Source organism: Triturus cristatus, chromosome 7 (genome assembly GCF_964204655.1).
Source record: "Triturus cristatus chromosome 7, aTriCri1.1, whole genome shotgun sequence".
In the NCBI taxonomy this organism is placed as follows: Eukaryota; Metazoa; Chordata; class Amphibia; order Caudata; family Salamandridae; genus Triturus; species Triturus cristatus.
The window spans coordinates 1,580,976,452-1,581,001,913 of NC_140590.1; the positions used below are offsets into that span (position 1 = coordinate 1,580,976,452).

The 25,462-nt window shown below is 41.2% G+C and overlaps 1 protein-coding gene across 1 annotated transcript in view; it reads right to left on the reverse strand.

Moving 5' to 3' along the window:
* PREX1 (phosphatidylinositol-3,4,5-trisphosphate dependent Rac exchange factor 1) overlaps nucleotides 1-25,462 on the reverse strand; it is an 824,667-nt gene that overhangs the window by 178,829 nt on the left and 620,376 nt on the right. Inside the window, exons 19-20 of the mRNA XM_085619426.1 lie at nucleotides 9,821-9,969; nucleotides 7,223-7,308 (exon numbers count right to left, since the gene is read on the reverse strand). Coding sequence (XP_085475552.1) covers nucleotides 7,223-7,308; nucleotides 9,821-9,969 — 235 coding nt within the window. The remainder of the gene's footprint in view (nucleotides 1-7,222; nucleotides 7,309-9,820; nucleotides 9,970-25,462) is intronic.

The following is a 25,462-nucleotide window of genomic DNA, read 5'->3' on the forward strand; positions in this document are numbered from 1 at the left end:
CAGTTCAGACATGGCCATATGCAAATCAATCTTGACCATGTGCCTCATGGGAACAGTCCAGCCCGAACTGCCAAGCCATGTCTTCCCTGGACCGGAATCAAGCATCCTAGGACCGGTTTCGGGGTTTCACCCCTCTTCAGCCAGGATAGCTTGACTCCAGTGGCGTAGTGAGCACGGGACCCACGTCTGGGCATACCCTTCTTACATAGGGCGAACAGCAAAACACACAAGATGATGGATGGAATGTTGCACATTGGCAAAACATTCACCCCCAGTCAAGAAAAGCCACCAGAAGTAGATTTAGAAACACTCAAGAAAGATCCCACCCGGTAAATGTTCTATTAAAACACAGTCCAAACAAACAATCAATTGGATCCGTTCATTTCAAACCAGATTGCTGGGTTGGAGTTTGAAAATGACAGGAAGTAAGGATTATAATAAAAAAAACAAATCCAAATTAAATATTTTAATGTGGAATGAAAACCATGCTTTAAATCTATGATGTAGACTGTACTTAGTGGTAACATTACCCAACATATTTAACATACAAAAATAGATATGCAGTTCCATCACCCAAATTATGACATTTCAGAGGTAGAATTTAGGAAATGTAGTACATGCTCATACAGCGATTAGTTCAGATGTCCATGTAAAACTCAAGATGGCCTCCTGGCAACCATAGAACGGCACTGGACTTAAGCCTTTAGAGTTGTATCATTTCAGTATAATTTAGTTAGTTAACAGCCAACCATCTAAATCAATCTTCAATAAATGCTTGCAATCTTCACAAAACTGCAATTAAGAAATCAAGAATTTCCGCTGAAGCTTGCATGTCCACCATATGAAACTGTCAAGAAGTTATTTAAAATATGTTCAAAAGCAGATTTTTTGAAGACACCGGTTTAAAGACAATAATGATCTATTGGTTTAAATTTCAACAAAGAATCATACAAGGTTAACAGTTATTGGACAGGAAATAACTAGAGGAAAATGCACAACTTTTGACTCACTTTGCAATTGTGAGAAAGGCTTCAGTCAGTGAGGGGAGGAGGCATCATTCCTTCTTTACACAAGGATGAGGCGCCTCAATTGATAACCTTCTAAACCTCCTACAGTCTACGCTCTTTAGAACACACAAGAGTGGATGAGATTCTCAGGCCCCACTATGGAGCAAATCTATTTCTTCCCTCAAAATCACAGTCGGTTGACCAGGATATGGACCTTCTAATTATAAATCCCCAAGGACTCTTTTGTAAAAATGAAAGGAGGGCCACATGGCTCTCCTCCCTGAGTCTTGAAAGGCCCTGGAGACTTCATCCCCAGGGCCATTATTTGAATTAAACGGGAGGAGGGCAGCGTGGCCCTCTTCCCAAGTCTTTTCCAGCCCAGTAGACCCCATCCTCCAGGACCCACACTGGTGTCCACCCAGAGCACCCACCATATATATTAGGGGGGTCACCGAGGGAGCCCCAAGGCCACAGCCAGCTCCCCGCAGCCATAATTGCTCCTACCCGGTGGGAGCACTACTGTTGCTCCCTCTGGGCGGGAGCAATATTTTGATCTGTCTCTCTGCCCCAAACAGGTCAAAAGTCTGCGCCCAACCTGCGTGAGCTGTAAAACGCTTTTACAGTTACTGCCGGTTGGGAGCAGACTTTGTGTTTGCTCCCGCTTGACAGGAGCAAACACAGTTTTCCCTGCCGAAACTGCTATGTCCTGGGGGTGGGCTGCCTGAGACACATCATGTGAGTCGGCCACAGGGGATGGGGTCCCCAGGGCCATTAATGGCTCAGGGAGGGGGGCTGCGTGTAAAATAATTGTCCCTAGGGTAGGGCTCCCCCAGGGAGCCCAACGCCGGGATAATTACTTTACATGCCTTTAATGATGCGGAGGGGGGGGGTCATGTGCCCCCCTCCCCAGTTTATGTAATTTCGGCCCTGGCGTGGACTCCACAGGGCCTTTAAAGGCTCGGGTAGGAGGGCTGCGCTGGCCTCTGGGTCCTCCCCATGGGTCACAGGGGCTCAGGGTATCCCAACCGTGCCCCCGTATATTACTTATATTTTTTTACATCAGGACAGAGGACTAATTCCTGGCATTTTTCTGAAGTTTCTGGCAGCCAATCAGAGCACTTGCAAGTGAGATTGCACACGGGAAATAAAGCTCCCTGGGTCAATCAGAACGCTCTATTTTTCAATTGGTGCTCTCGCAAGAGTCTCTCAAGCCTCTTGGACCCAATGTCCTGATATACAATTATTTTTCAACCTTAATTTGTCAAAAACTATTGAACATTAAATTTGATGTAATTCCATTCAGCAGTTTTTGGGTATCCCGTCTTAAAAAAGAAGTCTATGGAAAATGCATGGGGATTTGCGTTTTGGGACCACCCCCAATCCCCGTTTGTTCTTGGCCCTCACTTGACACATCACCCCGAAACTTTCCATTCACAAAGTAATTAAAAAAATAGCATATTTTTGGAAACTTTCGTGGAAATTTGTCAATGGGTGCCAAAATAATTAGTAACACATACAAACACTTTTTTCTATCGAAAAGCAGTTGTAAAGGTAATCAGAAAACTACTATGATGTAACTACACATGATGTAACACCCCTTTATAGATTCCGGCTCTTTCGAACTACCCACTGAGTTCAAGGGATCATATTTATATTCTTGTACATATGTGCTATTTGTATGGCACCAACCTAGCCTGCAGGCAGTGATGCGCTGTACACAGTCCATGGCAGAGTATCAATGAGAGAGTACTCTACCAAGGGTTTGCTTTGTTCTGAGAGATTAGGTGGGCTGTTTACTGTGTTTTGGAATTTACATTCTTAAATCATAACATGGGGTTTTCCCAATAACCCTCACAAGTAAGTGGATTATCAAAATATGTACAAAATAAGGTACTATCTGAGGGAAGGATCCACAAAACCTTTAAGGTTTTTAAGGAGAAAAGTTAGTTGGTTGCAAATCCAGTCTACTACATCATTTATCATTCCTCTTATTTAGTAGATAATATTTCTATATGAAACAAATATGTTCACACCCATTTTTCATTGCAAGTGTTATTGTATAATTTACACCCTTTTATTTATATTTCTAACAATTGAACAAAGTTTTACAATTGTCACAACCATCTTTTTTATACACATCTACAAATATACAACATTACACATACAAATGTCCAAAGGTGTACATCGGTTTTTTGTATTAACTAGCGTTTCTATTTTTTTATTCCTGCTGGTTAAATGTCCCGAAGCCTTATACTATTAAAACAGGGCCTATTAAATTGGTCCTTATTCAGACACACTATGTATCTGTCTTTGTGTGTAGCTAGGCAACAGATGTGCTTCATATATTTCAACGTTCAGCCCTATGATACATGTCATGCTTTCAGGTGCCCTAATATGGATCGTGTGCAGGCATCATGATTTTTTTAAAGTACCATTGCTTTGAAACTGAGGTGGAGCGGTGAGCAAAACAATAATGGATTAAACCCATATCTGTGACTTGGGGTGAATATTTGATTTGTTCAGCATTCTGAACTGCCAGGCAATGGCGTAACGAAAATTGAGGGGGGCCTCCCTGCACTGTACGAAGAGGGGCCCCCTCCAGGCTCAATCAGGAGCTCTCTGGCCAGAGTGCAGTGCCAAGGGGGCCCCCTGGAGCTTGGGGTCCCCCCGCACCGAGGGGGCTGTGGGGGCCTGTGTTACGCCCCTGAGGCCAAGTCCTCCCTAGACTGAAAAGAAGCATCTTGGGACTGCTTTTGGGGTAATCGCCCCTCATTAGTCAGGCCAACTTGGATCGAGTGGCACAGTGAGCACGGGACCCACGTCTGGGCATACCCTACCCACTTAGGGCGACAAAAGCAAAAAGAACATATGATGGACGGAAAGCTGAACAAATCAAACATTCACCCCCAGTCACAGATCTGGGTTTAATCCATCGTTTTTTTGCTCACCACGCCACCCCAGTTTGGACCTATTCATATGCAAATCAGTCTAGATGAAGCATGCCACAAAATATGGGTGGGGCATTCCTCCTACAATAGTGGGATCCCAAAGAAGGTGATCATTTGTATTCTCATTAATCATGATGTGTTGCGAGTTTCAGACTGGAAGGTTGGATTAATGTTTTTTTTCTCTCTTCCCTCTAAAGTTATACATAATGAACATGAATGAGGTGTGCTCAATTAACTTTTGTTGCTACCAAGATAACTCAATCTAGTTGTGGGTCTTTCGCTATATACCACTTACCACGGTGTCAGAAGTAGAGTAGTCAATCACAAGATTTCCATTCTTAGTCAGGCAATGCAATGCTACCACCTCACAGATGATGATCATGTCAGGCAAATGCAAGACAGACTACAGAAGGTCTCTGTGTACAGGATACATCTAAAAGTGCCTGTGTCTCTTCTAAGAACAATCTACACAAGTGAGAACCCTCTGGGTCTGTCTACCACCCTCAGAGCCTTCATTTGCCATTCAGGAAGAGTCCAACCCACTGAAGATGCAAGAACCTGACATCAAGAGAAATCATCACAAGATGTGTTCAAATAAAAACAGAGACCTGGGGCAGGAACAATAAGGGTCAAATGTAACATACTGTTCTGATGTAGTAAGGTCAGACAGTACCTTAAAAAAAAATAGGTCTAACACATTAAAAGAAATTCTACAGACTGCAAAATAGGAAATGAATTTCTTTAGATAAATGATTATCAAGATCAGTGATTTTATTAGACTGTAAAACTGCTCATGAGAAGCACCTCTGACTAGTATGCTAAAAGGATTTTAACAAAAGGATGAAGTATCACAAATGTTTTTAATTTGCATGGATCACTCATAAAACCTCTCATGTATGTACCCCATTCCTTTTTATCATATACATGTATGTTCATATATTATTCACAAATGTTCATTTAATACGAGTACATGTTTTTCATAAATGCATTTTACAGTGAGTTCTATTAGGTTTCCATTGAATTCGTAATCTCATTTAGATCTATCTGGTATTTTAGCTATCCTGTTTTCGACAGTATGTCACCTTGTACATTATCAGAGATGTTTTTCAAAATAGTCAACAAGGTCATGTCAATGACAGGAGCAGTAGGTGAAAGAGCATTTCATTCAACAAAAGACTCTTAGGTTTGTAGTTGATTGTCAAAACAATCTTAAGAAAAGGTATATAAGGTCTTGCAAGTTAATTAACAGGGTGGCTGTTATTTCATGCTTACAGAGGGTCAAAGATCTGCAGTGGTGACTAATGGCCAAGGTGTATCAGCTAAGCCAGTTAGCCTGGCTCTTTATCTCTTGGCTGGCACCTTAACCTCCATGCAACTCAGAATAATATTCCAGTTTGTTCGGTTAAGTTATGCGGGCAAGAATATTTAACATATTGACAGACTTGTTATGTGTTATAGATAATTTAGTTAAAGACAAGGAGGGAAGGGTTTTAGCAGAAAGTCACAAACCTACAATGAAACCTTGAATAATTTTGTATTTTTCCATAATCTTCTGTTTAATAATTACAATTGCTGGCGCCTTATTGTTTTTCTTTTTATAGTTGCAACTATACATGTGCTTTATTCTAGAAAGTACAATTTGATCTTTAAAATAAAAGTCATTTACAAGATATCTAGTGTGCATCCAGGCATGTGTCTGTAGTGAAGAGGTTTGGAATCTGCTATTTACCCTGTTTCTTACATGATTGTTAGTTGCTCTCAAAGTACCACTGGAATGTAAGTGCAATAGTAAAACGGTGCTGCAGTCGAAGGATCTTCCTACTCAGAATTGATATCTTAACTAAGCCTCTATTTATAAAAGTGTTGAGAGTTCATAAAAGACATGCCGTAGTCTTGAAGCCAAGAAACACTTTTAGAAAACCTACCAGACAGTTTGGAACATTTTGTGCCAATGGAACCCTTTTTTAGGTTGAGTCTGAACAGCTCATGCACTGCTCTGCGAGGTATGCTGTACTGTGGTATGGCATAGAAGCACCGCCCATTTCCAGTCCATCTTTTCAATTGGCTCCTGTTACAGTCCTTTCGAAATCGTTGCTTTTCATTTGTGAATAGGCTTAGTAGTCCCTCCTTGTCTGCATTTTTAACCTCCCATAAGGACTGAACTTTTCACTGTGGTTATACACTGTCATGTCGGTGAATACTATTTTCTTTAATGATCTTCCCCTATTCCACCCACGACATCGCAGCAGGCCGCCTGCTTTTATATTATTTTTATTTAAATTACAGCACGGTCCGCATTATCTATAGCGGTGGCGCTTATTTTATTATTTATTCTAAAGCGCAGTCCACTTTCACTTTAGCAGCTGCTCTACAGAACCTTTCTAAATATTTTAATTTTTTTTTACTTTGGGTGAAAGCGCCTCATACGTGCTTTCACTTTAATGTTAGCCACTGCTCACTGTAACCTGAATACGGCAAGCACCGTCTAAAGAAAGGGGCACGGCCACAATTAAAGTGGTCTCGCATTTATGAGAGTTTGAGCTATTGTCATTGTAAATAACAATGCCTTTTATGTGTATGTTGCTCTTTTAAAAACACAAATAAAAAGGCATTGTTATTTGCAATGCCAATAGCTTAAACGCTCGTAAATGCGAGACCTATTGCATTAGAAATGCTTGCTTTATTTTGAGACAACAGCACAATGTAGGTCTCTCACCCATAGGGTGAAACAATTATTCTTGTGTATTCTTGGGCATCCAGCAACTTATGATATCACCTAGATAATATGAAGGAAGCAAAATGCTGCATGAAAGTTAGTTGGCGTGGATCATAGTAAAAGGAAAGGAAAACCTGGCTACTTGTACCAGTCTCCTCACCTCTTCTTAACCATTAGCTTCTTTTGCATTATCCTGCAGTTCTCTGGTGTGGAGCGCACAAAGCCTTACGAAATGGAGCAGTTTCTACAGCTGCCAGGACATTGCATTGACAATGTTTAACATTCAACTGTACCAACTCATGTTGATCTTACAGTAGTCACAAATTCTTCTTAAACTGACTTTATCTGAAAAGACACCACCTTTTATCTTTTATCGCTTAAGGTCTTATAGTTCATAAATATGTGTATGTTTTTAAAACATTCGATAACATTCAGGACTAAATGTCGGGTCCTGTCGTGACCCAGATGTGGCAACATCAAAATGGTTCAACGTCACAGTTTTCACTAAGTTAAAGAGATAAATGAAATTAGTCGATTACATGTCATCATACCTCTTCCAACTGCATGCACATATGGGGGAGCAGTTCCTCTGATTTGAAAACAAAGTGCCTCTGGCAGGTCTGGGACTTTTATAATCCTAGAAAACAAGAAAGGGGAAAATCAAACACATTTGATTCAACTAAAGTGAGAATGCCAGATCTTTTAGGCGCAACAAAATTGTACAAAACACCATAACCCCTTGGCAGTCAACCAAAGACATAGGTCAAGTGCTCTTTTTAAATGGATGCAAATCATGTGAATCCTGGTTTCTGCATTACCCTGAAAGCAGGAAAATCTAATTATTTTCCAATCTTTTATCATAGACCGAATCTGATTCTTGGATTATTTTTGTTGCCCTGGTTAAGGACCAGCTTCTACACAGGTGTGATTATAGAAAGGTATCTCAGAAACTGAGGAAACAATAGCAGATTTCACTGGCATGGCAGCAACAGCCGACATCTTGAATAATATGTATATTATTAGAGTTAGAACAGAGATGACTCAGTGATATCAATGTTCTGTTATCCATTTATATTCGTTTAATTTATTTGACAAGAGTGCTCTGACATTTTGAGTAGAAATGACGAACATAAGAGTAGACACAGTACAAAGCACATAGCGACGTACCGCTGATAAAGATTAGAAACTAGACCTAATGATTTTAGCATTTATTCATAGATGCTGATTTGTGGAAGATAATCAGCATAACAACAAGTGTACATAGTACACGCTACGGTGACCAGGCATATTAATTGATATTTTAGTTGTGATGCTAAACTTTACGTTTTTTCCTCTGGTCACTTGATTGCTTTTTACACTGGCTTCAAAGCTGTCAAATGTGGGACCGGCAACAACATCAAGACAAGGGCTGTTCCAGAGTGGAACAACTATCTAAACAATCTCGATAAATATTTTGGAATAAAGATTACAGGGCATAACTAAGTAAATTTTATATTTCACTTACAAATATCGGATTATTTTGAAATAAAAATCACTCAAGCACCAACTACTAGTCTGACTGAACCGCAACACGCACAAAGTAAGCAAATCGTATACCTCGAGATCACTTAAAGGATTAAAATGGTATTATGTACAAAAAGGTATGGGTTGCAGAATAGTAATTGTATTGACTTAATAGGTATATGAAAAGTTGTTTTGCTCATTCAAGCCCTGGCTAAGGCTTTTTCAGGATTATAGCGCACCCCCAACCACTGGAGTTCATTGCTTCGAGGAGGGTCAGTCATATTAAGTCACTTTAGACACAACTGGTTTAACTAGGGTATTGCAAACCAAGATGAATATGGTTGCCAAAAAGATGCAAAAATGGTGGGGCTTATTTACATTTGGGCAGATGCAGGGCATCCACTAGAAAATGGCAAATGTCCTATCTGCAGTATAATGAGTGCATTCACGTCAACCACTTTTTGGCAGATGCTCGAAACCGGTCCTAGGATGCTTGTTTCCAGTCCAGGGAGGACCTAGCTTGGCAGTTAGGGCTGGACTGTTCCCATGAGGCACAGGGTCAAGACTGATTTGCATATGGCTGGGTTCAAACTGGAACGACACGGTGAGCAAAAAAAACCAATGGATTTAGGCCCAGATCTCTGTACTGGGGTGAATGTATGACACTGTTCTGCATTCTGTCCATCAACAGCTGTTTTTGCAGACGCTCCAGTGTGCCAAAGTTCAAATAGTTCCCAAAGTGTTTAGATTTACAAGCATTTTGGAGTTGACCTGCTTAAAAAGTGGAAATGGGGAGTCAGTGTAAACAGCAGCCTACTTACTATTCATGCCAGTGGAAAAAATGGAAATACCCATCTGTTCCAGACTATGTACTACAAAAATGTGACATCCCACGATTGCTCATATGAAGGCGCAGTAGAAATTTCCAGGAACTTCCCAACATATTAGTCTGCTAGCAGAAAATAGGAACACTTATTTGGGCATTATATAAGCCTTAACATTGGGTTAATTTTCTTTTTCCTTTCAGAAATATCTATAAATCCATCTAATAGTTACTGATTGACTGAATCTGAAGTGTTGCCAGTGTGGCGTGTAGTAGTATAACCAATTTTATTCATAGGGATCATTCTTGTGCACATAATTTGTGAATCCATTCTCGAAAATATTCATAACTCACAAACAAGTGGACACATGGATGTGTTATCTGGTCACAATCTTAGTTCACAAATGATCATTTTGATGACAGGTACAGTAAAATACAAATCTAGAATTCTTTGGTATCTCTTCACAGATTTAAAACGCCATCATTATTACAACACAATATACACGATTCGCACATACAGAGCTAAATTATTTTAGTTATGAAGCTTAATTTTTGTACCAAACAATTGGATCCTGGGTGTCAGAGATAATATAGAACGCCTGAATATAATGCACAATATATTCCTCAATAAGGATTGCTTTTAATGTATGTTAAGTAACTCAATATCAAAAACGCATATGGGAAAATAAAAAAAAACACACCGTTCTAGCGGAGGAGTAGCAAAATTAAGAGAACTGTCCCATTGGAATTCTTCAACAATGCTGTAGTATCACAGATAAGAAAAGGATCAGAATGTTTTATTTTTTATTTTAAAACCACTTACTCCTTTGATTTTGTGGCCACCAAAATTCTGAGTGGCCTTCGCGAGCAAAAAGACTGGTTGAACATGGCCTCCACCTCCTGAAAAGGGCGTAGGAACACCAAATCCTCATTGATAGAGTAGATCTTCCGGCCCACCTGCAATCCAGCCATCTGAAGTAAAGATTGAAGGAACAGAACTGTTGGTTATTGAATAATGGGAAGCGGAGAGCAGATCAACAGGACTCAAAGCAGTATAGTCATAAGAGTAAGTGACCATAAGAGTGAAAAAGAGGTATGGCTTGGAGCAAACGAATGGGGAATAAGGGTGCCGTTTATTACATATGGATTCAGTTATTAAACATCCCTTTAAGAAATACTGTACATACAATCATTAAGTACTGTATTTTTTCTGTCAGTTCATTCACCCTTGTATACTTCAAAAATGAAAACAGTAATATTGGATGCCTAACAGAAGAAGCATAATTCACAAAAACACTCAAGAAATGTATCTCTCTATAGTTGGCGTGTCTGTAAGCTTTAAATTATAAAAAAAAAAAAAAAGATTACTGTGTAAAACTAATAAAATACATAACTGTGGAGGCATTACACGTCACGTGGCACAAATCAGTTACCCCAGAAAATCTTTTTTTTGTCTTCTTGCCCAAAGGCGTTAGTAGGGTTATCAATCACCCTTAACGGCAACACAAAGTTAACCCACTCTGTAGGTTACTGTATGACAATAACTCTTTTAACTAGATTACTGAAGATCCACTATCTGGAGATTGGTCCCTAAATTTCCTATTCAAAGTGTCAATGGAGCTGGCGGCCTTTGCAGGGTCCTCAAATTAGCAGGTTATTATATCAAAGAATTATGCCCGACTCCTAACTCAGACAGAGGAGCTGTTCAGTGCATCTCTATATTATGAGCTGTATATGCAATTGAAATGGCTTTTTCTGTATCGTACAAAAATATGTTTTACGAGTTCAAACAGTCCATTTACTGATGCTTTCCTTGAGTTGCCTGGGTATTAACTTCTGCTCTGATGTTCATTTATCCTAAATGGAGTTGTTACCAAGCAACTTCATTAAGAATAACAGGCCATAAAAACCTCTGGAACTTAAAAGATCGCATGAAGATATGATTAAAGCTTCCGGTGACATCATCAATCCCAAGTAGGTGATGGAGTGGATGTACCACTCGGATAATGAAAAACAGCTTCCTGCTTCCATTACTCATCGAACCATCTCCGGAACGGAAACGCACAACACAACTTAAAAAGATACACAAAGCCTCTCTAAGCCCAAATAAACACTTTAATGCTCAGTGGATGTTTTTAACATGGTGCCTTTGAGTCGTGAAAAGGATGATGTAGGGGCCAAGTCTTGATTCAGAAATGACATCCAACTGAAAAATCTCATGAAGAGATAACAGAAGATTTAGCTTCCTCGATTCAATTTTAGCTCTCTTTAAAGCCGCAGACCATTTCCACCATGGAGTTGGGCTGCAGCTCCGACATATTGTTCAAAATGTATTTCAAAGAAATGACTGAAAAGGGACATTAGCGTTGAAAACATTACGACGTCTGGGAAGTGGCAGCCATCTTGTATTATCGATGCAAATTTATTTTGTCCGAAGCACCCACAAGAATTTGGCACAAAAACAACGTACTCTAATCTGGGCATATCCCTCTCAACTTTCAATTCAGAGGCTTTTCATGAGCTGTTGCTATTCTGTCCAGCTTATGACAGGACAAGATGACAAAAGGGCCAACGCTGCCATGCACGGATTCCCCAGGGTCCTCTATTCCTGCACACTGACCCTCTGCTAAAGAAATGCTGTGCCAGATGGTACTAAGGCTAATGGACAAAGGTGAGGCACACATTTTGGGTTTCCATTTGTCCCACAGCTATAAGGGGGAGACAAATACAACATCTTTAGAGGATATATAATGGGTAAGCGTGTAATATACCCATTTATTATGATTGAGGGGCAATGATGACATCATATGATGTCGAGGTCAAAGGCAGAGTGGTTTGTGCCACCAGAGCCCGAAGACTCTTGCTTTCCCAGGAACTCAATGTATACATAACTATAAGACACATATCAAACAGCAGTCCCGCAGGTTTCACTGCCTGGAGACTGTTAGCGACAGTTGTTAAAGAGACTTTTTATGTCTAAGAAAACTGGTCTGAGCAACCGGGCTGAGCTAATGTGCAGACTACAGGGCAAACAAATGAGTGGAGAGGCGGAAGGTTCACAGGAGCAAAGTCACATCAACTACCTAGAGGTGTGCAAATGCCTCTGTCGGAAAAACTCCCTGTATGCCCTATTTATTTAACCCGATATTTAATAGTATGGAGGCAAATATTTAAGAAAGCGTTCAGACTGCCCTCATCTCTATAGGAGTTTCAATGCAGCTGTGTCTCATAAGGGAAATTTTTAAAGTTTCGAAATTTCACAAGAGTAGACCGGCAGTGGAGCACACGCCAGCCCGACCTCTATTCTCCCCATGGACGCCATCTTGGTTATCACACTAGTGTTTTGTGGATGTGTGGCTACATAACTTAGTACGATGCATGGCCACACCCTGCTGGACACCAAAGGCAAACCCGTCTGCGCTTGTGCATGCACCAGCCGAGCACAGCGCCAATGACTATGCCCATTTTGCAGCAGACCCTCGCTGTAGGGCATTGGACAATGGTGGTTTTCGATGCTTGGGGCAATGGCGGGACAATAAGGTTAAGAGCTTGCCAGCAGATTCACCTCATAGGACAGCTAGACTGTTGGTTCCTTCGCCCCTCAATGCAAACACCAAATGACCAGGCTTCTCAGATATGGTGGGGTCAGAACTCTCAATTTGGGCTAAAACTTCAAGGCATTTATCCTGCAGTTTATTGAATGTGTGCTCCATTTTAAAACATGCGACAGAAATACACCTGCTAATATCTACTATCAGATTGAATATGCTCTTTGTAATGGAGACTTGGGCCACAATTGACACGAATCCTGAAATTGGGTCAGTATATCCGGAGGGATATGGAATTCTACATCAACCAAGACTGAGGAGGATTAAAGAGGGATTGGCACTCGTATAAAAGATCAATTTCAAAGCCCTTTCAAGAGGGGGCCTCAATAAGCTGGATTGATTGGGGTCAACATTATTAGGTTACTCTGCTATCACCCACCTGGCTCGCACACAGGGTTTATTCAAACCCTTGCGGAAGCACTGCCCCCTCCTCATGATTTCTCTTACCTCACTCTTTAAGGTAGGAGACTTCAGTCTTTGGGTGGACGATGCCTCAAACACATTCTCTTAGGATTTGATCAATTCTCTTGAGGCAATAGGGCTACAATAATTGGTACAGGGCCCTACACACCTACATGGCCACACATTAGATTTGACATTTGAATGCAATGGACTCATTATGGTTACGAATATACAACCACAAGCCTGGACAGATAGTTTTCTCCTAACCTTTTTGATCGAGCCTCCTGTGCCCCTTCGGCCACGAGGCCCCAGAGAGCAGAAGTTGGTTTACTCATGGGCTAAACTTCCTCAATTGGCTAACCTAGGGCGTGCTACCGCTTTTCCCACGTATGGGGCTTTCTTCTGCCTCAGTGGTAGATGTGTATGATAATCATTCCTGGATCACAAAGTCACTGGATAAGGCTGTTGCATTAAAGACTACTTCTGGAGTCCTCCCTTCAGTACCGTGGTATAATGATGATCTGCGAGAGGCCATTTATATCTGCCTGGCGAACTCCTTATGCCATGGCAGTTGAATCAGAATTTAGAAATGTGTTGAACTATAAAAATGTGATCAAAAGTGCCAAATCAGATTTTTTTTGCAAACGAAATCGCCAGTACTCCCAATGTAGCAAAAATAAATCTTCAATGCCCAGCCACTAGCCAATCCAGCCTGTTCCTTACAAAGGAACATCCCATCTCAACAGCTTTGACATGATCTGTGTGACTATTTTGAGAACAAGATAAAGAACATTGTTACAGCTCTTACCTTATTCAATGAGCCCCTGTCTGGGGATGGTATGTTCAGGAAGGCTCAGGAAAAGAATACTCCCACCCCCTCTGTAGGTCCTCTCGTTAACAGCTTAGAAGCCTTTGAGACCGTGTCAACAATGGATTGTATTAAGATTGCTAACTCCATAAACTCAGGCTCTTCACTGCAACCCTTTTAAGTATTTGGTGGGAGCTAATGGTTCAACTTAGAACTGCTTCGGACCATATGTGATCTTTCCCTGCAGTCTTCTTCAGTCCCAGCAGCCTGGAAACCGGCGTGATCATCCACTGTTAAAGAAGACGCCTGCCGATCCTGCTTATCTCAGTAACTTCAGATCAATCGGTCTTTTGCCCTTCCCAGTTAAAACTCAGGAGAAATACGCCAATAAGATATAATCAGCACATCTGGAGGAAAATCAACTACTGGATGGGGCACAGTCTGGATTCCAGCCATTTAATGGGACAGACGGAGTACTGGTTACAGTAGTGGATGACCTTCGTATAGCAGTGGACAGAGGCCAGCAAGTGGCTCACGTACTACTAGACCTGTCTGTAGCCTCTGATACAGTTAACCACTATATTCTCTTCCACAGGCTAGAGGAGACTGGTGTCAAATGTCAGGCATGACTATGGTGCAAGACTCATCTTGAAGGCAGATCGTAGTCAATTAATCTTCCCCTAACCTGCTCAGTGTTTACATGAGTTAACCTTTGGGATTCCTCAGGGTTCACCCCTCAGTCCAACGCTATTCAATGTGTACATCAGACAATTAGCCCTGCAAATAAGATCACATGGGATAAGTTTTGTCCATTATGCAGATGATACTCAATTGACTAACACCTTAGGGTATTCCAACTTGACATTCCTTACCTTCTTAACAACTGAATTAGTAGTATAGCTGATTGGCTACTCTCCAATTCTCTAAAACAGTAACAAACCTGAGATCATGCTCTGCCACATAAGTAAACTGGAACTATGACATCTACAAGACTCTGGCCACCAGAGGAAGGGTCAATTCCAGTAAAGGCTTCCAAGATTCTAAATCTGGGAGTACAGATGGACTCCAACTTGTCTCTGTCTGCAAATTGTTAATAACCGCTCTAGCGCCTGCTTCTCATTAATGAGAAGGGCCGTGTTTTATGTAAACAATATTCAAGCACTATGTCCCTTCAGGACTTCTCCACTTTACTCATGGTCACGTTCTTCAGGTTGCCATATTTTTCAGTCCGAGATCTCAGCTCTGTGGACTACGCCCAATCACTTTGTTTTCAAGAAACTGCTGAAAACCAGAGTGCACACTGAATCCCAGCATCGATTACAATGATCTTAGCCAGCGACAGGATGCCTTTTAGGTTGCAGTGCGCATAATAATAATAATCACAATCATTATCATCATGATCACCATCATAATCCTCATCGTCGCCATCATAATTATCAGAATCACCATTATTATCTACAGCATGGAAACATACTTGAGCCTGTGTCATCTTCAAATCTCTTTTCTAGGGTCTTCTAAGTCCAAAATAATGTTCTCCCAAAGGAATAAATTAGCAACTTTCAAAAACACACTATCCCAATTAAAAAAAGTATGTGAAATGTAGATGCGGACTTCACATTTCCAGATCGTAGGATGAGTGCTTTGGTACATTTTTGGGTTTGTGCATCTATACAAATTAGTCATTTCACATTCAGTGCCCACAAAAATTTGGGGGCTTTCATTAATTTTAATCTTTCAGTTATTTCTTGCTTTAATGATGGTCAGAGAGACTTTTTTTTATAACATTTCCTTTAGGGAGGAAACCAATCTTATTGTCAAACTTTATTTCTTATTTAGCACAGTATAATCAACCACTCACTGACGCTTCCTAGTTGAGGAATTGGACTGATCACTAGGGCGGGTAAAAGGAAACAAGTCAAGGTCTCTCTCTAGACCTCTCCCTCTCATGCTAAATTATTTGCTTCAATGAATCCATCATGTTACTTTGCTATCACTTCAGACTTTTTGGCTACAAATAAATTGATGGAAACAATTGGGCGCAGTATATAAGATCACTTGGGAATAGTTCAACCGAGTACAGGAGGTTCTGTAGTAATGGATACAATACTGAAGCAGGTTACTCTGAATCAGTGACTAAAAAGTTTAAACGAAAAGGGTGATTGTCAGGATCTTCTGAAAGATCAGAATATAGATGGGCTCTCAGTTGGTCACTTTCTTTAGGATCTTAAACTTGAATTATTAGATGACCAAGGGCGCAACACAATCTGGGTTTCAATGAGTTGTGCAGAAGCTGGCCGGCAGTCTCAGGGAAACAGGACACTTGCTCTAGCTTCCCTCATTCAAGGGCTGGTAAACCTGGAGTTTTATTATATGCTCCATAGAAACCAGTGCAGTGATGGTGAAGAGAGTTTGATATAACGATAATTTGCTCTGTATGTGGTGTTTTCTAAAACATTTCTGCCGAATTAAAGCCCTATAAGAAGATGTTACTATATCCAATTTATGGTACTTAGTTAAGAGACCTCATTAGAGGGAATGCCACATTTTCTTTATTAGGATTGAAGCTCGGGACTGCCACATCACCACATTTGTCAGTGGCAAAGTTCAGCTCCTGGGGACATCCTCCCTGCTAGTGGAGTGGTACTCAGGATATGAGGATTCAGTACATGATATTTCAGTTGTTGCATGCCTTTAAATATTTTAGCTGATGAGTGAAGATACTTGTTTTACTGGCAGTGGTATGTTGAAGGCACGATCAAGAAGAGGTTTTAAAGTTCTGGCATATTCCCTTGAATGGGAAGAGGTGATCATGGCAGGATTTGACTTTCATTTTGCAATTCGATGTTACTGCCTACTACCCATATCCTTAACTGGAGTTAACTAAATCTGTTGAGGATGGTAACCACTGTTAATTGCCCACCAAAATTATGATCCAAACCAAACAGATGTCAATCCATGATAGCATATGGGCAATAAGCTGCTAATCCAAATATACCATGCCATCAATTGTTTGTTTCATGCCCCTGAACAAAGAATGCAGGCAAATATCAGTAGTTGTTGTGCCAGCATTATAGGCATAGAGTATCTATGAGTCAATTTCAACTGTTCATACTTCCAGCAAATATGAGTTATATAGTTATGAGTGTTAGGGTTTTAGGAGCTTTTATTTTAAGGAAACCTTGCATGGCATTGTAAAGCTGGGTGTGGACGGAGATGGCAGCACAAGTACTCACTGAGGTACAGAGGCTTTACAGTATGTGGAGGGTTGTGTTTCCAGGTTTTGTCAACTTGTTTGGTAAGAGATATTGTCCCTCTAAGGGTATGGTCCTTAGGTACTGACTTGAAAGAATGTGCTTAGTGGTCTTAGATGCTAACATGTTTTTCATAGCCAATGTTTTATGCATCTTTCTTTAGGTGGTTTTTCATTTTTCTTGCTAAATTATATGTTGTTCTTACCTAGTGCTTGACCTGCTTTCAGCTGTTCTCAGGGGGGTAGGGTGGATATTGGCTATTAATTTCATGAAGTCAGTATTTACTGTTGAGCAAATATTTCTGGTTGTGTTTTTTTGAGCAGCGTTATGGTTTGCAAATCGCGGGCTTTTGAGCTTGTGGTGGTTTATTCAGCTGATGATAGTGGAGACATTCAGGGTGATGATTAGTATGCAATCTAAGGTATAGTCCTTCACAGGTGTGCAGGGCTTCATTACCTGGTAGAAACACTGGGTGCTAGTGTGGTCAAAGGGCAGTCTTTTCCCCTAAGAAGGTGGAAGGAGACTTAAAAGAAACTAGGTGATGAGTGGCTTTGAGAGACATGTAAGTGTTGTATGACCTCCACATGCAAATAAAACAAGCATTTGCAATGCAATAGGTCTCACATTTACGAGACTGAGATATTGGCATTTTGTAGATGACAATGCCTTTTATTTATGTGTTCTTTTTAAAACAAATAAATAAAAGGCATTGTCATTTACAATGCTAATAGCTTAAACTCATGCAAATGCGAGACCTATTGCGTTGCAAATGCGTGCTATCCATTTTTTTTAATAAAGCCTTAGGAGAGAGCTTGTCCTGCCTGCAACAGCAGGCAGGACAAAGCTATTTGAGAAATAGTTCTCGGAGGCTGTAATTAAAGCCTACCAAGTAACAACACACGTAACAGGGGGTTTCGCCATGAGAGGTTACAAAATGAGACAAGGAGGGACTAAAGAGGGACTACTAAGCCTTTTGACCAATAAACAGCCACAGTTTACAGTGGATAATCACAAAAGCCAATAAAAAATATGGGCGGAGCTTCAATTCCCTTCCTGAATACAGCATGACTTGAATACAGTGCATGCGCAACAGACGCTCGGCCAAAACAAAATCGGCTTTGGGTTAAAAAAATATACCTTGCTCAGAGTGCTAGAAAACATTGAGGAACCATGACTATAGTACATAAGGTTTCTAAGGTGCCAAAGAATAATGGATCAGCAAAAATACTGGCATAAAATAACCACAGCCAACTATGCCTTATAAAACAGATGTCAGAGTTTAGAAAAATTAAAAAAAGTCACTGAAGTACAAACTCAATCTGTAGAAGATTGATGCTTTTCTGCTAACAGTACTGTTGAAACCTGTCCATGTCAAGTCTAGAAAAGCAATTGGCAAAGGTCATCATGAAGTTTGGATGGATGTTGTCCAACTATATTGGTCCTAAAAACTTTCAAAAGGTTATAATCTTTTGTGGTTCCACATACAAATCTACAACCATGCAAAGCGTTGGGGAGGAAGCTCGCCAAAGTTCAATTCTGGAATCATGTGTTAGGCAAGAAACACCCACGAGAAATAATGCTACTGAAACCTTAGGCCAATTTACACAGGTTTCAACAAGAAACTTTGAGATTCATTTGAATTGTATCACATTTGCAGCTGTGAAATCACGGGTAAAGAAGATGTAACAAGAGTCTGACTAAGTGTACGCGTATAATCTACTTGCCAACAAAACTGATGCAAAGCCAGCTTCTCTATTAGCCAATAAAGATACTTAGCTAGGTCCTCATGTCCGACTTCTCTCTCCACAGGACCTTTAAATAAATATGTTCCAGCATTTGTTTCCACTTGAACATTTGTTGCAAAACATATCTGCCATGACTAGCTTTTTACTTACAACAATAAAGCAATACGTTTTTTTAACTAAGAAAAATATCACTGGAGGTCTTCAATAGAGACCTTACCAATTATTTATATATGCGATAAAGTACTCCCTGCTGTACATTAGGACGATATTGCAAGTCACCAAGGAGTATTGCGACCATACAAAGGAATAAGGCCTTGGTGCTTTATTAAGTCACAGAATTACAAGGTAACTTGCAATATTCTTTTATGACGCTGCAGAGGGTATTTTATCACTTATAATACATGGTGAGAACTTAACCCTTTCCCAAAACTGGTAAATCCAAATGATTGTAGGCATGAAAACAAAAGAGATCTGAAGTGCCATAATAAACACTAAAAAGCTGTTACTAATTTGTGGTAAAAAAAGTTAATTTGTTTTAGTTGTTATTTTGCAATTGTGCCAAATTTAAAAAATGCAGTGGCTGAGAATGTGTAAATACATACAGAAAATGCGGTCTTTAATGTAATGACCCATAGAACAAAAAATAAACATGTTGCCATAAATATCCCCTTTTCGCTAATTTTAGACAAACAGATCAGAAGATTGATAAGACAGTTCTTGTTTTGTAACTATGCCTTTCAACCACGCCTTTCACCTTGGCTGCTGGATTTATGATGCCACAAATCAACTGTAACAATTTATTAGTTGATCAGCTATATCACGTCATTATAGCAGGTGACAATAGATGTTCTAACTCAATCACAATTAGTAAAATTAGAGACAGGCTGTTATATGCGGAGTGCAGGCTCCCCCATGTCCATGTGTATGACTTCACCATCCCATCGAACCAACGAGGCTTCCAATCCTGTCACACATCCACAATTCACCTTTCCATCCATAATTTCACCCTTTCATATATACACAGCCATCCTTTCACCCAACCACCCAATTATATACCCTTCTGTCAGCAATCAAAATATTCATGTAGCCATCCACCTCGTCAGCCATCCATCTTTTCACTGTTCAAAGTCTGTCCAATTCTAAGTCCTAAATTTACCCTGATCACTAACCACCCCTAAACCCTAAATGTAACCTTACCACTCTTTACCACTACCCAGCTCTAATGCCTAAAACTACCCTTACCACTCCCCGCCCCTAAACCCTAAAGTTAGTCTAACAGCTATGTATAACATAGATATCTATATATATTCACTGGAACAACCAAAGGTTACAGGGACATTATAGTTAGGCTCAGATTTCACTCGTACAAAACCAGTGAAATTTGGTAGTTATAGTTACCTGAGCTAAGTATAATTTATGCCCTCGCCAACACTTCCTGATTTCAAGTTTTGGCAGTCAATCAGAGCTCAGCACGAGATCTGCAGGGGTCGCGGATCTTCCGTGTCCGTAGATACACAACTGGAAATTTCTTTAAATAACTCCACAACTACTGAATAGATTAACACTAAATCACAAAAAGGTCACTTTCTTGACCAGCAGCTACCTTTCTGCCAAATTTGGTGTAATTCCGTTAAGTAGTTCGGGCTGTAGCTGTGTCTAAAGTTCCTACAGAAATTAATATGGTGAGAACGTGGGATGAAGTGAGTGGCAAACTAATTTTTAAACTTTTGTGAGGATTCATCAAAGGAAGCCAAAGTTATTGGTAAATGAAAAAACACTCTTCCCATGGAAACTACATCCCAACTGTAACTACCTAGTCACAAACACCAGTGGGGGATATGGATAAACATATATATATATATATTCACTGAAAAAACCATAGGTTTCACACACGTTATAGTTAGGAATTAGCATTTAAAAAACCTTGCAAATTCACTGAAAAAACCATAGGTTTCACACAAGTTATAGTTAGCTGTACATTTCACTCGTAAAAAAACAATGAAATTCCCCCGTTATAGTTAGTGCAGGCAACTATAACTCATGCGACCGCAATCCTCTGCTGATGCTAATACTGTATTTATACACTTATTTGCCCATGTCTTCTTCCATTAAATTTTAGCTATACATATATTACAAATATTTTTTTTTCATAAAGACACATATGTCATCAGCAGAGGATTGCGGTCGCGTGAGTTATAGTTGCCTGCACTAACTATAACGGGGGAATTTCATTGGTTTTTTACGAGTGAAATGTACAGCTAACTATAACTTGTGTGAAACCTATGGTTTTTTCAGTGAATTTGCAAGGTTTTTTAAATGCTAATTCCTAACTATAACGTGTGTGAAACCTATGGTTTTTTCAGTGAATTTGTACGGTTTTTTAAATGCTAAGTTACTTTACGCCATTCGTGGCGTGCGCGCCCACTTTACGCAGTCAGTGCCGTGCACGCACGGTGGTCACGCGGTGCGCTGCGTGCACCGCGTGCCCACGTTACGCGGGATGGACCATGTACGCACGATGCGCTTCGCGCACCGTGCGCACATGGGGGACATATTATGCGCTTCGATGTGAACGTTATTCATTTGTACTTTCCATTTCGTTATATAGGCCATGTACAAATGGTGCTCTACGGGCACCATTTGCACACGGGGTGGGGAAAGTGTGGATCATTTTTTTTTATATAAATTTTTTACCGTACGCGTACGGTAAGCGTAATCGGCGATTTTTCGAAAAAAAATAAATTTGTTTTTTTGGCCTTGGGGGTTGTTTGGGGACACATATATGGATGCTGGGTGTTTAAGAACTGAATATACTCCCCCTGTAGATGTTTTTTGTCTTGGTTTTTGCAGCCCCCCTCAGAGTGCGAGAGAGAAAATGGCGGCCGCCGCTTCCTGGTTTCGACCGATTCGAATGTTTACTTAGATCGAACAGCCAATCAGAATCGCGCTCGCGCACGTCGCCGTACGCGTACGGTAAGCGCACCGTAAGCGCACCGTAAGCTGGCTCAGATATATATATATATTGATTTAAAGGCTATTTTCTCAGAATCTACTGAACAGATTTACACCAAACCTACAAAAGGCACTTCCTTGACCTGAGGACTACCTCTCTGCCAAATTTCAAGGAACTCTGTTCAGCCGTTCGGGCTGTGGCTGTGTCTAAAGGTCCTATGGAAAAATGCATGGGAAAAACGCGTTTTGGGACCCCCCTTTTATCTCAGCCCCCGCTTGACGAATCCCCCCGAGACTTTCAGGGTAGGAGCGGAGCGGAGCGCCCCACCTATTTTGAAAAATTCGCAAGGATTCGTCGACCGGCGCAAAAGTTATTCAAAATAGAATGTTGCGGATTTCCTATGGAAACGTGGTCCTAACTATAACTACCTACTGGCGACCGCCAGTAGGTAATATATATGAACAAGGGCTCTTGAGCCCGAAACGCGTCATTTTTGTGCCGAGAGAAATGGTCGAAATGGTCGAATAAAACATCTTGCCTGAAGATTTCCGTGGTCCGTCTCTCCTTCTTCGCCGCTTGGAGGTTGTGGGAGTTCTAACGTACTCAATATATATATATATATATATCACACACACACAAACATATATACATACATAAACATATACATATACATATACATATCTCAAGATCTTTCCCTTCACGAATATTGAAAGGCTGGAATTCTGGATCGTGCGAATGCAAATAATTTTATTTGTGCGTTTCTGTGGAGTACACAATCAATACATTTTGGCTTTCACAAGCCTTTGTCATGATGACGGTGTACTCTGCGTCAACTCGGAAATAACATTCTTTACATCTGAAAGATTCTGAGTGCCGATCTTTCATTATTCGTAAAGAGAAAGAGGACGTTTAGGTGTGGAGGGAGTTCCACACCATCTGTCAACATTAAGGTGTACGCCGACAGACCGCAAATGGAGGATGGGGAGATTATACCTACATACATATATTATTTTTTTCACTGAAAAAATAAAGGTTTCAGGGATGTTATCGTAAAGAAATACTATTAAAAAAACATAGAACTTCACTGAAGGAACCGAAGGTTACAGGGGCAGTATAGTTAGGGGATAGAATTAAAAAAACATTAGAAATTCACCCAAAAAAAAAACAGAGTACAGGGCCGTTATAGTTCGATTCAGATTTTACACACACAAAACCATAGAAATCCAGCAATTATAGTTTTACTTATCTCAAGAAACTATAGCTTGTGCCCTGAGCTAACTATAATTCACGCCCCCGTCCAGAAGGGGTTTACGCAGCCCCCTACTCAGACCCCATCCTACAGGTTCCGGCATATTTTGGCTGTGGGCATGTGTCCCCCTCCCTGGGCCTATTTTGGCCCTGGGGACCCCATACCCGGGGCTAAGCACATTTTTGTTAGGGGAGGGGATACATCGCTCCCCTACCAGGGCCATTTGTGGCCCTGGGGACACCATCCCCAGTGGCCCACAATCTCTTTAAGTGGGAGGCCCTATCACCCAGGGCCTAGCCAATTACTAGAGGTGAAGGGGGATGTGCGGCCCCACTCCCCAGGCCTATTTCTGCCCCGGGGACCCCATCCCCCAGGGCCCAGCTAAGAGAGTGTGGGTGCCCTGCACCTTTGATGGGGGCGTAGGGGAGCCCCAAGGCCCCCAGAGCTCTGCCTGCACCAGTGAAACCGCTATGACCTGGCGGTGGGCACTCCAGGACATAACTGGAGCCGGCCCAGGGGGATGGGGTCCTCAGGGTCATGAATACCCTGGGATGGGGGCTGAACTGTCCCCCACCCAATTATCTGAATGGCCGGGCTCCAGCGGTTGGGGTTGGGAGGGGGCCTCAGTCTCCCCCTCACTTTTCACACCCAGGTCCCAGTGGGTGGCAGTCTCTGGGGGGACAATTGGCCCATGAAGGGGGTCGTGTGCCCCCTCCCACTAACACTAAGGCTGGGTCCCGGTGGGACCCCACCGGCAAGCCTAGGGAGGATATTCCTATCCTGCCCCTTGTCTTTTTTTTTTTTTTAGGGTTTTCTCGGGACTCAGCCGATTCCCAAGATGGCTGCCACCACTTCCTGGTTGAATTGGTGGCAGTCAGACAGATCTCATTTTGAGATCTGTCGGATCCGTGAAGTATTCGCGTCCCTAAATATACTTGAATCTTTTTTCTTTAATAACTTCAAAACTAATGAACATATTTACACCAAATTACAAAAGGGCTCTATATCCAAGACTTTCTATGTGTAGTAAAGGTAAAGGTATGCATAGTAAAGCCCAAATACTTGCCTGCATGGTAAAGGCATTGTGTGGTAAAGGCATTGTGTTGTAAAGGCTGTTTGCCTTCATCGTTTACCTCTTCCATACTTCATTTCACCCTTCCATCCAGATTCCCTTTCATCCTCCCACCCATTCTATCACCCTTTCATCTGTTTGCCCTTCCATTTTACCTTTCACCATATCAAATTTCATTTGACATTTCCTACCTTCCTTACCTCATTCTTTCTTTTTTCTATCTAGCCCTACTTTCAACCTTTACCTTTTTCCTTCACTGTGCATGTCAGCTCAAAACCCAGACTGCTCAGCTATAGTATTCATTAACAGTGTTATTAAGGCTATCTTGTCAGCATATCTGCAGGCCGTAAAGTCCCTTAAACAAGTAATTAATGTTTTAGTTCACCAGGCCATGGTGTCCAGCGGTAGCCCCGGCTTAAAGTGCAAAAGTGAGGTGTTCAGTACACCACTGTACATTTCTCCGTTCACTAAAATCTTTTTGCTAGATTGACTGCTGGACTGGGAACAGAAACCAGCCCTGGCAATTCTGCTCGACCGGCCCCGGGGGAGGTGAGGGTGCTACTGAGAGATGGGCTAGCCCATGGGGGTGGGGGCGAGGGGGCTAGTGTCAAGCACCACTGCCACTTTTGTTACAGGGAGGCCGATATTGCAGGACTATTGCAAAAACGGCCCCCCTGTAACAAAACCGGCCACCAAAGGTCAAATACAGGCCCCCACCCTTCCGGCCCACCGGGAAAACAGAGGGTATCCGCAACAGCCAGTCCGGCTCTGACTAAATTGGTTGGGGGATTTTACTGTATGATTCATTGACACTCCAGAAACATTTAACTCTAATTTCTCTGAGGAAAAGTGTGTGATGTGTTGTACTCTCGCTACTAGGCATAATCCTAGGTTTTCTCACAAACTTTATTTATCCAACACAGCCCTAGATCAGTGGTTCTTAACCTTTTACTTCTGTGGACTTCCGCTTAATCATTACTGGAAACTGGGGACCCCCCACTGAATCATAATTGGACTCTAGGTACCCTCATTGAGTCATTACTGGAAGCTGGGGACATTGGCCTAAGCATTTTTGATTATATGAACAGCAAACAGTACACAAAAATGAAGAAACAAGCATTCAGCAAACAAATACACAAACGATGAAACATTTTATTTAATGCACAAACAAATCTAAAAAAAGAAATTAATAGAAAGGTTGGAGCTTTTCTAAATTCAAATGAATTTACTCATCGGCCATACTATGTTCTGTTTGATGCACTTGCAGTCCTCCCAGGAATCAGTCTGAGGATACTAATTTTGTTTTATAGCCACCAATTTCAAATTCCGTCACATTTAGAAAATGCTTAAAATTTTTCAATTGTACATTTTGCTTCT